We start from the raw sequence: 14,808 nt of genomic DNA on the forward strand, positions 1-14,808 counted from the left end.
CTGTCAACAGAGAGCCCAATGCGGGGCTTGAACTCAGGAACTGTGAGATCACAGCCCTGAGCCAAAGTGAGATGCTTAGCTGACTGAGCCCCCCAGGCACCCCACGCATAGCTCACTTTAAATCAAAATTTGGATATGATTGAGTTTCATTGTTTTTTCATACATAATGCTGGTGCACACTTCATAGACCACAGTAGAGTGTAAACATAGGTTTAAATGCACTGGAGAACAAAAAATTCATTTGACTCACTTTATTGCAATATCTGCTTTCTTGTGATAGTCTGGAGCCAAACCTGCAGTGTCTCCAAGGTATGTCTATACTATACAGGAGCTACTACTATCACTGATACTAAGTGTATACTATTATTTTTCCTTCCATGACTTGGAAATTAGACTGGAGAGGTAGGACCCATAGCTAACAAGAACGAACTGCTCCCGCCTATTTGCTACTCCTTAGACTTATGGAGAATTCAGTCTTCTCCCATGACCTCCTTGCGGAAGTCTAACGGGCTATTTTGTTTCATGTCTCATCAGCAATTTCCTGAAGATACAGTGCCTGGAGGGTGGCATCTGGGAGCAAGGCAGCTGCGTTCCAGTGGTGTGTGAGCCCCCTTCCCCTGTCTTTGAAGGCATGTATGAATGTACCAATGGCTTTGAACTCAACAGCCGGTGTGTGCTCAGCTGTAACCAGGAAAGCGGAAGGGTAAGATGACTTGAACTTGGTTTTGGAGCAGGCTATGCTCTAATCCTGATGACCCGTCCAAGAATGTTCACCAGAGATGATCTAAATGAATCCCAACAGGCAGGGCCTTCCTAAGTTGGGGTTCTACCCAGTGGTGTGGCTACTATTTGATGGAGAATTCAGAAGAGACCATGTTTTTGGAATAGTTTCTCCTGAGTTTAGAACTTCCTCTTCGATAAAAGGAAAAACCGGATGGGTTGGGTCCCTGGGTAAATTCCAGAAATGCTGGGATTTTGATTTGGCAGTCAGTGTGATTTCCTCCCATGTGTGGCCACTGACCTAACCTGGCTATGAAAGCTGGTATCATGTTTTTCAACAGAACGGAGTCCTGAACAGAAACACAAATTCCTCGGCAAAGGCGAGGCAAAAAGCACCGTTTGACTACCATTCTCCCTAGGATTTTGGCGCAAGAGGTCTCAAATGAAAACCACAGTCTTATCGTGGTTACATGATTAAAATCAATGTCAGGTTTGAATCTTTTCAAGTACCACACACATACATGAGGCAGGAAGTTAGGCAGACTTCCTAGGCAGAGATCAATGACCTTGACTGCTCTCCTGGCCCATGTCTATCTCAGTGTCCAGCACTCCAAGGTAAGCACTGCTGGACAGATGTGGAAAGAATATGCCATGAAATGAGACCCCAGAGAAATCAAACACATCCGTTTGCACGGATTGTTTAAGGCCTCAAGGAGTTGGCCCTGGATGAAGGGAGAGTTATCTACAATTCTAAAACCTTGCTTCCTTGGGTTTTGCGATTTGCTGCTATTTTCTCTGTGATCTGCATATAGTATGCTTTGTGATCATTGGGGCTGTAGAGCCAAGAGTTACACAAACCAGCACACCTATGGAGAGAGGGAATAAAACTTTGGTGAGATCAAAAGCAACCGTGATGTGCCCATTCAAGCAGAAAGGCAAAAACACCTTCATAAAGATTGTGAATTGGCTTCACTGGATCACACTCCTCTTGAAAAAAATCTGACATTTGCTACAAGCAGCATTGGTGTGATAGTATGGATGAATCAATGCAAAACAACGCCATCTGTGGAAAAAAGTCCAAAAATAGCTACGAATATGTGGGCTACAGTTGACAACTGTCTGAATCCTTCTATCCGAAGGAAAACACATTGTTAATAAATTTCATTAATGACAAGATTGTTCATGATTTCTTCACGTCAACACGCCAAAAAAAAAATTGTCTTAACTTTTCTCATTTTTTATTTTTATTTTGTGGTCAGTAACAACATGGTTTATTATGTCAATCGTGTCTTTTAGTCCAGGTCCTAAAAATTGGGGAACACTACCATTTAATCAGACCTCTTTTTCCCCTTTGTTCTAAATGAAGTTAACAACATAAGAATGGAAATGTTTACTTCTGATATTCTAGGTTCCTATCCTCTGCACTAAGGAGGGACTGTGGACTGAGGAGTTCAAGTTGTGTGAGAACCTACAAGGGGAGTGCCCACCACCCCCGTCGGAGCTGAATTTTGTGGAGTACAAGTGTGAACAGGGATACGGGATTGGTAAGTTTGGGACAAGATGCTGAGTTCTGCTCCCAAGGCATCCTTTTGTGAGGCCTCGCTGGATTTGGAGTCAGATCCACTGTCCTCCCTGAGGAGTGGTTGGAGGTGCAAGTTGACTCTTCGGTGCTTCAGTAAAAATGAAATTTATGGCAAACGCATCCGTTTTACTCTTGCACATGTGTGTGCCGTTGGTATTGGTGCTGCTGCTGAGCCGTTTGCAGAGTGTCTGGTCATGTCACCCACTTAGCTGCAGGCGGAGAGTGGATTGATTTGTGGCAGGAGTTGAGTTGTAGTCCAAGAGGACAGGCGGGAATGTGTAGCCACATACCACACATGTCCTGAGTCCCTTCTCTGTCATTTCTGCCCTTGAATCTGGAGCGGGGCGTTCCCTCCTGAAAAGGCCGCTTGGAGATTGCAGGCTTGCATTGCCCTTCGGCCATTCTTTCTCTACAGGGGACCAGGCTCCGGAGCCTCTGGGCAACTTCTGAATCAAGTAATTGCAACTCTGTGGTCGGAGCTGATCTATAGAGAAGTTGATTCAACTTTGCCCTGGCTGGCCATAAGCATCATAGAAAAGAGATGCTGTTTGTGGCAAACCTTGTAAGGTTAACCCTGAGTTCTGAACTGCACAAGTAAGGAGTAATTTCATGTCATTCTGTGTCACGCCAATGGGTATAATTTGAGTGAATGAGAAAGCTCATTAGTTTCTGAGACGGTTCTTTATCATCTTCAAGCTGCTCTTTGCACCAAGATATCTCATGGCCAGGCACAGAGTAGCAGGGTGCTCAGACTGGGCCTCTTGAATGGTATTTCGTGAGCAAATTCTCATCTCCCCACTGTCTACTTTCTGCATTAAAATGTCAGGTGCTCACATATATAGAGCTCTTAAGAGTCATGTAGCATTTTGAGTTATTTCATAGGTTTGTAAAAAACATAGAAATAGAGATAGCAAGAGCTGCAAAGAAACTTGGAGATGAGCATATCTATAGATGAGGAAACGGAACCCTGGGAGCAAGCCGTCTTTGAATAGAATTTTCTAAGACACTTGGACCCACATACAAGGGAGTAGAGCAAGATTTTCCTTCAGAAGGCTAACACATGACCAAAATCTCTGCTTCTAATTTCCTGTTGCTTTCTCTTTTAAACACATAGGTTTCTTGGCTGCCAGTATAATGTTCAGTGGGGCAACAGACATAAATCTGCCTTCATCATTTCTGGGCCATTTTCCCCCCAGCTAGTACACTTCTTAGGTGATGGCTGCTGTAATTATCAGCCTTCCAGGGATCATATAAGCAGGAATGATATTAAATGTGCTAAAAGGCATCGGCCAATCAGGATAATCTTCGGCTGGCCAGAGTCCTAGAGTGGGGTCTTGGGAGTCTTCAGGACCAAGAGTCAAACTTTCAATTGCTGGATCATGCAGGGGTTCAGAGATTGCAGAGGAGGGGCTGTTCTGGACCAGAAAGAGGAGTGGACATCGGGTCAAGGGGAGTTAACGTGGAGCAGTGACCTCTGTCGCAATTAGTGTAGAAGGGTCTCTACAGGTACATGGTAGATGAATGTCAGCCCTGCCTATAACCGTGATTATGTGGTGACCCATAACATAGAAATTAATTGCCCTTAAAAAATCAAAGCTGTCGATTCCAGGATGAAAAAGACTGAGATCTAGGAAGTTCAAGTCTCTGCTGTAAATTTCTGTTCCTTCAGGTGCTGTGTGTTCCCCATCATGTGTGATTCCCCCTAGTGACCCCGTAGTTCTGCCTGAGAACGTCACTGCTGACACGCTGGAGCACTGGATGGAACCTGTCAAAGTCCAGGTGAGGAAAGGGACAGTTTTATGTGCCAAGGACGTAAGAGGGCTGAGAAATCCACAACTGACAGCATATTCCCTGGAGTAATTTCCGAGGCTTTCAAAGTATCTTTAAAGCAAACAACCACACGGCTCATTCCTAGAGAGAAGAATTAAAACTCAGGAGGAGAAAAGAGGACACTTGGGGAAAAAAGATGGCCCCTATCCAAAGGACAGTTTAAAAGATAATCTAGAAGGAGGACTTGGAGACATAAGAGAACGGTAATTCAGGAAGGGAAATTGAAAGAGAAAATCACTGCTAATGAAAAGTAGGACAGGAAGACTTTGAGGAAGCCAAAGAAATGAATAAAGATGAAAGAAGGGTGGAGAGGGAAGGATGGCTTGGAAGAGATGGTGATGAAACTGGAAACGGGGAAAGAATGATCACAGGGAGTCCGAGAGAGCTGCCTTCCCTGTCTCTGTCCCCACCCTTTCTGAACCCCGAGATCCTCTCCCAGGGCCATCTGGAGTCCAGTCAGTCGTGGGTAGGACCCAGTACATCGGCGGCCTCTTCTCTGGGCTCTCCGTTTGTTTGTATTCTCAGTTGAAACCCCAAGAATGCCCATCCCTGCCTTTTCTCTCCTCTGGGCCTAGAAGAAGGGCCGCTGTCCGCCCGCCCCCCCCCCCCGCCCCCGCCCATCTCCTCAGTGCCATTTCCAAGCCATTACCCTGCCTCCTCCCTGGAGTCACCCACATTTGAATCTAATGCCAAAGGAGCAAATCACTCACCACCCTCATCTTCTGTCATCCTCTGACCCTCCAGTCACCTCCTCTTCTCATTTCTTAAACATTTTAGCTCCTAGGTCATAGTCATGTGAGCTGATATTCCTGCATAACTCATTGGTTTCGGTATCCACACACTTGATCCTCCCAGAACCTGGGTTCTCGGTTCCATGGCCTCCTCTCCTCCAGTGATCACCTGTACCTTTCTGACTTTCTCCCCTACACGCTTCCCTTGGCTCACTCTGATCTTGCCACAGTGGCTTCCTCGCTGATTCTTAAACATGCCAGGTACACTCCCACCTCAGGACCTTTGCTCTGCAGTTCCCTCTGCCTAGACTGTTCTTCTCCCAGGTATCTTCACGTCTTGCTCCTTGGCTTTCTTTAGAATTTTACTCAAATTCCAGGCCCTCTTTGACTGTTCTAGCTAAAATTTTAACTCACCTAACACTTTCTGTCCCCCTTTCCCTTTTTTATTTTTTCTCCTTAGGACTTACCATTACCAGGCATATTATATATTTTACTTATGTATCTTATTTACTATCCCTTTCTGTTGCTATAATAAAAAGCCCAAGGAGGGATTATTGTCTGTTCCATTCACTACTATATTCCCATATCCTAGAACAGTGTCTAATATGTAGTAAGTGCTCAGTAAATATCTGAGAGGCGAATAAATGAAAAAGAGGAAGAATAGGCAATACGAAATTTCGTATTGCCTAACTTACATTAGGTATCTCTCCTTAGAATGGGAAGGGTGGGGATGACAGGGAGTCTGGGAGCTTGGTTGCCTTATTAGACTAACAAATGAAATCCTTGGAAGGCTGCTCTCCTAGAGTGACCAAGAGATGGGTTCTAGAGATGTACTGCATTTCATCTGGAAACCGTCCTCAGATTGCTTCTTTTTTCCTCACCAGCTAGTGGTGCTATCTTATCAGCAGGGATTTGTGTCAAAGCAAGAGGATCAGGAAAAATTACTCTTATGTGTGACTCAGGAGAGGGGGACGGGAATGGCGTGCCCCTACGAATTCAATCAGTTATTCATTGGACAATCCTTGATCGGAACTTACTGTGGACCCTGGAATGGGGCTGAGTGCAGGGAATATGGAGATGAAAAAATGATAGTTCTTCTATTTACAAGACTTAAAATCTGGCCATGAAAACAGACATTTATAATAATGCAACACGGGAGGTGGTTTGTTTGTGGTAGAAGGTACTGTGGGAACACCCTGGAGGAAGCAACTAATTCTTCTGTTTAGGAGCTTCAGGAAGGATCAAAGGATGAGGAGGCTTTTCCTCTGGGTCATAAAGTATGATCAAGAGAGGAATGTTCTAGAGGCTTGGGAATGTAAGAAGTTCTCTGTGGCTGAAACCGGGGTATGTGCGGGAGTGAGGGAGAGGGAAGATGGATCCTAGAAGGCTGAGACAGGGGAGAGACGGCCGGGCACGATCCTGCAGGGCAGGCCACTGAGCAGGGTGGAGCTCACCAGGAGCCTGAGGGCAGCTTGAAGACTGGACTGGGGTGGGAAGGAGAAAGCCAGAAAACACCTTGCCTGGTTCTCCCATCCCTGGCCTTCCTAAACTTTCTGTGCCACTCCCCACAGTCTGTTGTGAAGGCCTAGCTAGAATTGCAGTGCCTGGAGGAAGAACTCTGGCCACATGTTTCATGGAGCTCCAGAGGGTCTAGACCTTTTCCTTCAGTCCCTTAAACTCAACTTCCTGTGAGGAAAGCCTTCTCTTTCTTCATTAGTAGCTCTAAAGGGGAAAAGGCTTAGGACATTTCAGACCCTTCTCTTCCTCTTGAGAAATCACCTGCTTGAGGAACCTTTCTCCACCCACTTCACCATGAAGGCATCCATTGGGAACTTGGAAGGCCAGAGTGCAGGCCTTCCAGTGAGTGGGGGCCTCCTGCTTCCGCTTTCCAAGTGGGACATTCAAAGAAGAGCAGTTCAGTTGTCTTCATGAAGACAGCAGGGGCGCCAAATACAGCGACTTTCCTGTTTCCAAACTAGAAAATAATATTCTCTGTTTTCTGAAAGCCTCCTTTTTCTTAACTGTCCTTCACAAGAGTCTTATTAGTTATTTTCCCTTTTTCTGTAGCTTTTTGTTTACCTTATATTTCTGGCAGCTTTTCCAGTGCTGGGAACCTCGTAGGTGTCTTATAAACATTGGTGGAACGAGCCAAGAAATTCTTGTAGCGCCATTTTCTACTTTGGAAGTAAGTGTCTGTTTCCTCATCAAACTTCAAATTTCATCAGATTTCAGCAGTTCTCTGTGACTACGTGACTATATGTCATCACACCCTTGTCATTTTCAAGTTGTCCACCCCAGAGAGGAAATGCAGACTATTTTTTTTTCTCCTTAAGCCAAACATCAAAATCACTGCATATGTCTCGAGTATGGTCTAGTCAGTAAATCCAGATTTTGAAACAGATTATCCAGGTATGGTTTAAGGATGATAGCATCACAGAAATGTTGTAGACCTTAGAATCCAAATGTGTTAAAAAACGGGGCACCTGGGTGGCTCAGTCGGTTAAGTGTCCACTTTCAGCTCAGGTCATGATTTCACAGTTTGTGGGTTCGAGCCCCGCGTCGGGCTCTGTGCTGACAGCTCGGAGCCTGGAGGCCGCTTCGGATTCTGTGTCTCCCTCTCCCTTTGCCCCTCCTCCACTCACTCTGTCTCTCTCTCTCTCAAAAAGGAATGAACATTAAAAAAAAAGCCGAGTTTTTACTCATGATCTCTGTTCTTCCTCAGCTGCATAATTTTAGGCAATTTTACTCTTCTGTGCCTCTGTGTCTTATGTGTAAAATGGACATAATACCTATTTCAAAAGGTGAATGTGAGTATCAGATGAGAAACGCAGGTAGAACTTAGCTTTGTGCTTGATGAAGAACAATCTTTCTTGATCAGTTTCCATTCTTACTGGAGACAGATTGCTTTTCCTCACCACTGTCTGCTCTTCCCATCTGTAATGATACTGCCCTGTTCTTTATGATTTGGGGGTACAACTATACCAATCACAATTTTCATACTGTTAGAGACACTATTATTTTAGTGGTGATTTTGAGACTTGTGTCCTATTTCTGCGTGAAAACAAAGTGAATTAGCTTCTTCTAATAATGAGGAGGAAAAATTGAGGTAACTCACAAAATGAGCTTCATCCTTACCTTGTAAGACTAATTCGTCCCTTAAAAAAACATCTGAAGGTCAGAATTTCAAAAGCTGGACACAAATGGGGCGCCTGGGTGGCTCAGTTGGTTAAGTGTCCGACTCCTGATTTAGGCTCAGGTCAGGATCTCACAGTCATGAGATTGGCTGATCTCATGTGTGGAGCCTGCTTAAGATTCTCTCTCTCTCTCTCTCTCTCTCTCTCTCTCTCTCTCTCTCTCTCATTCTCTCTCCTCTGCTTCTCCCCTGCTTATGTGCACGTGCACAAAAAGAAAAAAACTAAAAAACATTTTTTTCTCTCAAAAAATTTAGTAAAAAAATGGAACATATAATTGATAACATTTTCTCCTGAATCCCCAAATCAATATTCTTTGTGCCAAAAGAAAACCCAGAGTTAATCCAGTAGTTCACATGAATTATCATAGAATGGCTAAACAAGCTGTCCTTTGGGCATCTCTCAACAATTTCATGGATATAATGGAATAAAGGAGTATTGCTTACAAAAAAAAAAGCTTACATGGGATGCTGTTTTTCTTCCTTTAAAAAAAATTTTTTTTTGAACGTTTATTCATTCTTGAGACAGAGAGACAGAGCATGAGTGGGGGAGAGGCAGAGTGAGAGAGGGAGACACAGATTCCGAAGCAGGCTCCAGGCTCTGAGCTGTCAGCACAGAGCCCTACTCGGGGCTCGAACCACAAACCGTGAGATCATGACCTGAGCAGAAGTCGGACATTCAACCGACTGAGCCACCCCGGCGCCCCTCAGGATATCAAAACTTTACCGTAACAGAAAACAAGAGAAAGGGGTCCATGGAAGCCCTGGGAATGGGGACGAAGTTATTGTTCTTATGTTCCCAGGTCCTCAGAAGGTTATACACCAGCCACAGATGATTTCATGATGTCTGCTATTTTGTGGCACCCAGCAGCTCGTGAGGGGTGGGAAAGCTAACTTTGTCCTCATAAATAAGAAGCAAAGCAGTTGTATTTAATGAAACTCTTCATCAAGTAAAATCCCTGTAACTTACACCGAATCATCTTGGGGGAGGGTCCATATCGTACTCAATGTAGAGTGTTGGTGTCCTTAAGAATTCACGTGGGCAGTTTGTAAGAGGAACAGAGCTGGGCTCCCCCTTCAGAAAGGCTGGTGACGCCGTGGGGCACGCCAGGTAATTCCGCCGGAGTGCTTCGAGAGACACTGCTGTTACAGAATAAAGTACTGACAACATAAATATTTTAAGTACAAGCACGCCTGTCTGGAGCCTGGCTCATTTGTTTAGTAAGTGGTGATCTCCTTATTTCGTGCGAATCCCTATCTCCCATTCTTCAAATACCTTTTTATCTGGCAGGACTACAGAGCAGATGAATTGAGTTGTGTCATTTTCTCTAGTCTGCTTCCAATGACTTCATCCTTTGTAATAAAAATGATATCTTACGTTTGGATAACACTTTATTGTTTTCAACGTTGTGTGGATATATAAAATATATGTTTTCATATATTTAGAATTCCATTTTAATCTTCTCACAAACTAATAAACTAGGAAAGCAGGATTTGATTATCCTTGTTTTACCGATAAACTTGATGTTGGATGATCCGTCCAAGCTTGCACAGCTAACAAGCGACGGAGAAAGAAGCACAAGCGACTTGTCTGATTCCAAATCCAATGTGATTTTCCCCCGAATCACCCTGTTTGCCGTAGTTGCTTCTTCCCCGCCTAGTGTGTGTTTGGATCAGCAAGTAGAAAAAAAGTCAGTCCTCTCAACTATGAGAACCCCCGCACTTCTCTTCCTTCTCCATAAAGTCTAACAAAAATCATTCAGAGAGACAGTTCCCTGTAACACTATTATTCCTTGTTGGGAAAGAGATTGTTTTTAAAGAGCAATCAAGTATACTTTCTAGATACCCACAAGGTTTATTTGCCTTCCTCTGGGAAGTTCTGCTGGTCTTTATTCCTGCAAATGATACCTGACTCCTAGAATCATATACTTTTTGGTAAAGGAAGAATTTCTGAGGACTTAGGTATCCTGGGGTTTTGATGAAAAACAACTCTACGTAGCAACTGGCATATAGAAGAGTGAGATCCTTCTGGGTTCAGGTGCTTACCCCTCGGTCGCTTCTGTCTGTGCATCAGCGAGGGTGACGATAATATTATCTGTCTTGCAGAGCTGTTATAAGAGTCAATTATAACACTTTTGAAATGTCTTGCATGGATTTTAGCATATAGTTCTGAATTCAGTAAAAATGAAATTTCACTTCATTTAGTACAAATCTTACCTTTGGAAATTTCCTTCATCTCTGAACAGATATTACCAGCTATCTCTATGAAAAAGAAACGTATCATTCTATGAGTTCTGTACTTTGCTTATTTGTGTGTGTACATGTGTGGGTGTAGACAGAAATGTATAGATCATTTGTCTTTAAAACAGTTTTTTTAATGTTTATTTATTTTTGAGAGAGAGAGAGAAAGAGAGAGAGAGAGAGAGGGGGAGAGCAGGGGAGGGGCAGAGAGAGAGGGAGACACAGAATCCGAAGCAGGCTCCAGGCTCTGAGCTGTCAGCACAGAGCCCCATGCAGGGCTCGAACCCACGAACCGTGAGATCATGACCTGGGCCCAAGTAGGATGCTTAACCAACTAAGCCACCCAGGTGCCCCTTGTCTGTCTTTTTCCTGTCCCTTTTACAAATGGGGCTGGGAAGAGAACTAATGGCCATTTATTGTTTCCTATTTGAACATTGACTAAAGAAGCAACTTCTAACAGCTTTCGTTGGGAGACTGAAAGTAAGGATGAAAATTACTGTGACTTCTAAATGTTTCATGGGCATGCTGAATGTGGGGAACAAGAGGTAGGGATGTGAAAGGCTCAGATGGACTTTCTGGGTCTTTTGTTTTTGTAAAGGTATCTTCCTCCTTCACTTACTACACACAGAGACCTAGACCTTTCCATGGTGGCGACATCAGCAGAGAAATATCCTGGCAGAAAGAGAGGACACCAACAAAAGGGCTTCTTGGCAGTCAAACAAAGGCCTGCCAGTCAAGGTGACCGAGCACTGGAATCTGGCAGTTGGGATGCAGGGCACAGCCACATGCCCAATCGGTACCACTGCTCGCATCCAGGAACCAGAGCTTTTGCCCCACTGCCTCCCGCATGTCTCAGGCACTGTGTGGACACCCGACTGTCTGGGGAGCCTGAGCTGAGCGTGTGGGAGGAGCTCCCCTCAGACTTTTGCTGGGAGCACATCCCTGTTCTTCCTCATCTTCATTTTTTCCTTTTTCTTTTTTTTTTTTTTTTTCTGTCATTCTACCCCTAAACGGTAAGATTCTCGAGGGTAGGAATGATCTGCTCGGCACATCGCTCTTTTCATCCATTGCTGGATGAAGAGAGTGGCTCCTGGCTCCACAGAGCTCTTTCTCAGGGCAAACCTTTTGATTTTTCCAGAGGCCTCTGTAAGGTTGAATTTTTATGACTGTCTTTAACCGCTATGTTGAGAGGGTGTTTTATTCTATCTTGAGACTTACCATTTAAAGTAGGAAAATTAACATTTTGACTTACGCTGTAAAGCATTGGTCCTTCAAGAATCCGATTTCATGGGGAGGTGATTTTTTTATACATAATGTGGCAATTGTTTGCATGTAAATGAGCGTTTCTAAATTATACTTGAAAGTGTTCCGTTCTGAAGTACAAAAGCATCCATCATAACATCTCATTTCCTCTGTTGGTTTGCTTCATAAATTCATTTTGTCACAGACCAAACAATGCTTTTCTTTCTTTAGTATATCACAATTAGGAATTAGTGAGGTCCAAACTAATGAGATTTTCCTGTGGCTACACATGTGAGGTTTGCAAAGGTTGTCAACACTGCAGGGAATCTCTCCCTCAGCTCCCCAACTCTTCACTAGAGTTGCTCGAGTCAAAACAAATCTTGTAATTTCTGACTTTGTTTTCCCAAATTGGCCCCCAAAGGATTAATAATTCCTTAAACAAAAACAAAACATTTTAAGAGGGAGAGAGAAGCAGGAAGAGAGAAAGAAGACGGTGCCCTCCAGGAGCCATCGTGTCCGACTAGCTCGTCTCACCCTCCTGTGTGTCTCATGTCCCGATCCTTGCTGTCATCCCCCACAGTGTCCTCTCGATGGGCACAATTGTGTAAGAGCTCCAGTGACCCTTGCCATACACACATTAGCGGGAGAGCAAATCCCTCAGATATGAGTCATGAAAAAGCCTTCTTTTTCATCAGTTTCAAGTATGGAAGTATCTGCTTTCCGTTTGAGTGCGTCTCGAGGCCTCGAGTCCAAGACAGTCTTGGGAGGGGGTGGTGCGGAAGAAGTTGAAAAGCAAACTGCAGGGTAACGTGCTACTGTCCAGATAAACAAGGCAAAAACAGTGCTGTGCTTCGCTTAGGGTTGCATACATTTGTAGTCATAAGGAAATGGTCACAGACCTGGGCAGCCGCAGAACTTTGTTGGGGTGGTGCGATTAGCCCATTCTGTCAAGTAACTATTCCTGATAAAAAAAAAAAAAACAATTGAGCAATTCTGTGTTAGACCTTAATGTTGGCTAACTATCAGTCTTGTGACCTTTAGTGAGATGTTTAACCAGGCAATAGCCTTCAATTGCCTTATGACCATCCTAATAACCCTTAACTGGTCTTCCTTTCCTTCCTCTTCCTTCCTCCCTTCTCTCTCTCTCTCTCTCTCTCTCTCTCTCTCTCTCTCTCTCCTCTGTCCCTCTCTCTCTGTGTCTCCCCCCTTCTACTTTCCCTTTGTTCTTCCCATTTTCCTTTTTACTTTAAAAAATTTTTGAAATGGCCTGAGAGAAAATCTTTACACTGGTTTTCCTCGTGACTGCTTTCCTTTTGGAAAGTTCAAAACAAATCTTTGTTCACAATCAATTCACCTGAAAAGTGGCTTGCTAATAGTGTAATAGCAATAATAATCATATAAAATTGTAAAGAAATAATAACTTAAAAGTTCAGAATAGTTATGAAGCACCTGGGTGGCTCAGTCGGGTAAGCGTCTGACTTAGTTTTGGCTCAGGTCATGATCTCACGGTTTGTGAGTTTCAGCCCCGCCTCGGGTTCCCCGCTGATAGTACAGACCCTGCTTGGGATTCTCTCTCTCTCTCTCTCTCTCTCTCTCTCTCTCTCTCTCTCTCTCTCTTATTTCTCTCTCTGTCTCTCCCCTGCTCGCTCTCTGTCTCTCTCAAAATAAATAAATAACTGAAAAAAATTCAGAATAGTTGTTACCAATAAGGAGGAAGGAAGGAGAATGAGGTTGGAGGGCTACATGTAGAGGACATTAATTGAATCTCTAGCGACTTAGGTTCTGGAAGCAGGTACAGCAAATTAAGATTTGATAAGGCTGAACAGAGGATATAAGGATGTTCTTTCAATTACTTTCTATAGCTTTTTAAAAATTTTTTTTAACGTTTATTTATTTTTGAGACAGAGAGAGACAGAGCATGAACGGGGGAGGGTCAGAGAGAGAGGGAGACACAGAATCTGAAACAGGCTCCAGGCTCTGAGCAGTCAGCCCAGAGCCCGATGCGGGGCTCAAACTCACGGACCGCAAGATCATGACCTGAGCCGAAGTCGGACGCTCAACCGACTGAGCCACCCAGGCGCCCCTAGCTTTTCTTTTTTTAAAGTTTATTTATTTATTTATGTAGAAAAAGAGAGAGCACAACCAGGGGAGAGGCAGAGAGAGAGGGAGAGAGAGAATCCCAAGCAGGCTCTGCACGGCCAGCACAGAGCCCGACATGGGGCTTGATCCCACAACCCATGTGATCATGACCTGAGCCGAAACCAAGAGTTAGACGTTCAACTGACTGAGCCACCCAGAGGCCCCAATTTCTATAGTTTTTCAAATGTAATATATACTATCACCATTTGTCAAAAATATTCCAGAAAAAAAGAAAATCAGAGGGAGCTGTTAAAAGATAACTTGAGGCATATGAAAAATCTTGAGTTTATGTGAGCAAAAATCTGTTTGAATTAGTCAGTGTGAAACTAGAAATGGTTAGGAGTGCCTCACCAAGAGGAGCTCAGGAGACACTATGGTAGAGAAAAAAGGAAGGAAAGTAAGGAAATCATTGATTGGCTGTAGCTTAAAGCCTCGTTGGCTCTTTGTGATTGGTTGTCCGTAGTTTTTAGTTTCATAATCTTGAAGCATGTATAGGCTTAGATCCTGGGTCGCTTACGTAGACCACCATGGCATCAGAGACACTTCAGTCTAAAAGCTCCCTTGTTGAATTAAGTTAACTCATCCCACCAGGAGTTAGCCCTTCTCCTTATCTTCTTACTGTTTCGTTCCTCTCTCACATCTCACCACCACCACAAACTTGCCCATAAACTTTAAGGCCTGAAGCGTATTTGAAATTCTCCTCCCGTTTTGATCAATAAGTAGTAGTTCAGTTAATGGCACGTGCATATCTTTTCTTACGGGATGAACAACGTTCATAGGCCAGAAAATAGAGGAGAATTCTGGAGCTCTAACTATTTAGTGGTTGACAGATGCTTGTAAAATATCATCTCTAAGTCACTGAGGTAAGATGTAAGAGTGGGAGATGGTCCCTATTCTCAAGAATTTTGCAATCTAGAATGGTCTTAGACCCAGGTACCAGAAGCTTTTGCAATTTTATGGAGATTAAGGAAGAAGCCAGTTTGAATTCATCTCAAGAGAGAGAGAGAGGGAGAGCAAGAGGGAGAGCGAGATTAAAGAATTATTGAGATGGGTATTCTCAGTTCTACTATCATGTATTTATTCTACAGATAATAGTTGCACGTGTGTGAAATGATTTATACATAGCATTGTTT

General features: G+C 43.8%; 1 protein-coding gene across 3 annotated transcripts in view; it reads left to right on the forward strand.

Annotated features, from left to right (window-relative positions):
- PAPPA2 (pappalysin 2) overlaps positions 1-14,808 on the forward strand; it is a 272,063-nt gene that overhangs the window by 215,315 nt on the left and 41,940 nt on the right. For all 3 annotated transcript variants that reach the window (XM_047841337.1, XM_047841339.1, XM_047841338.1), the window contains 3 exons: positions 535-703; positions 2,129-2,264; positions 3,972-4,081. In XM_047841337.1, the coding sequence (XP_047697293.1) occupies positions 535-703; positions 2,129-2,264; positions 3,972-4,081 (415 nt within the window). The remainder of the gene's footprint in view (positions 1-534; positions 704-2,128; positions 2,265-3,971; positions 4,082-14,808) is intronic.

Source organism: Prionailurus viverrinus, chromosome F1 (assembly GCF_022837055.1).
Source record: "Prionailurus viverrinus isolate Anna chromosome F1, UM_Priviv_1.0, whole genome shotgun sequence".
Classification (NCBI taxonomy): Eukaryota; Metazoa; Chordata; class Mammalia; order Carnivora; family Felidae; genus Prionailurus; species Prionailurus viverrinus.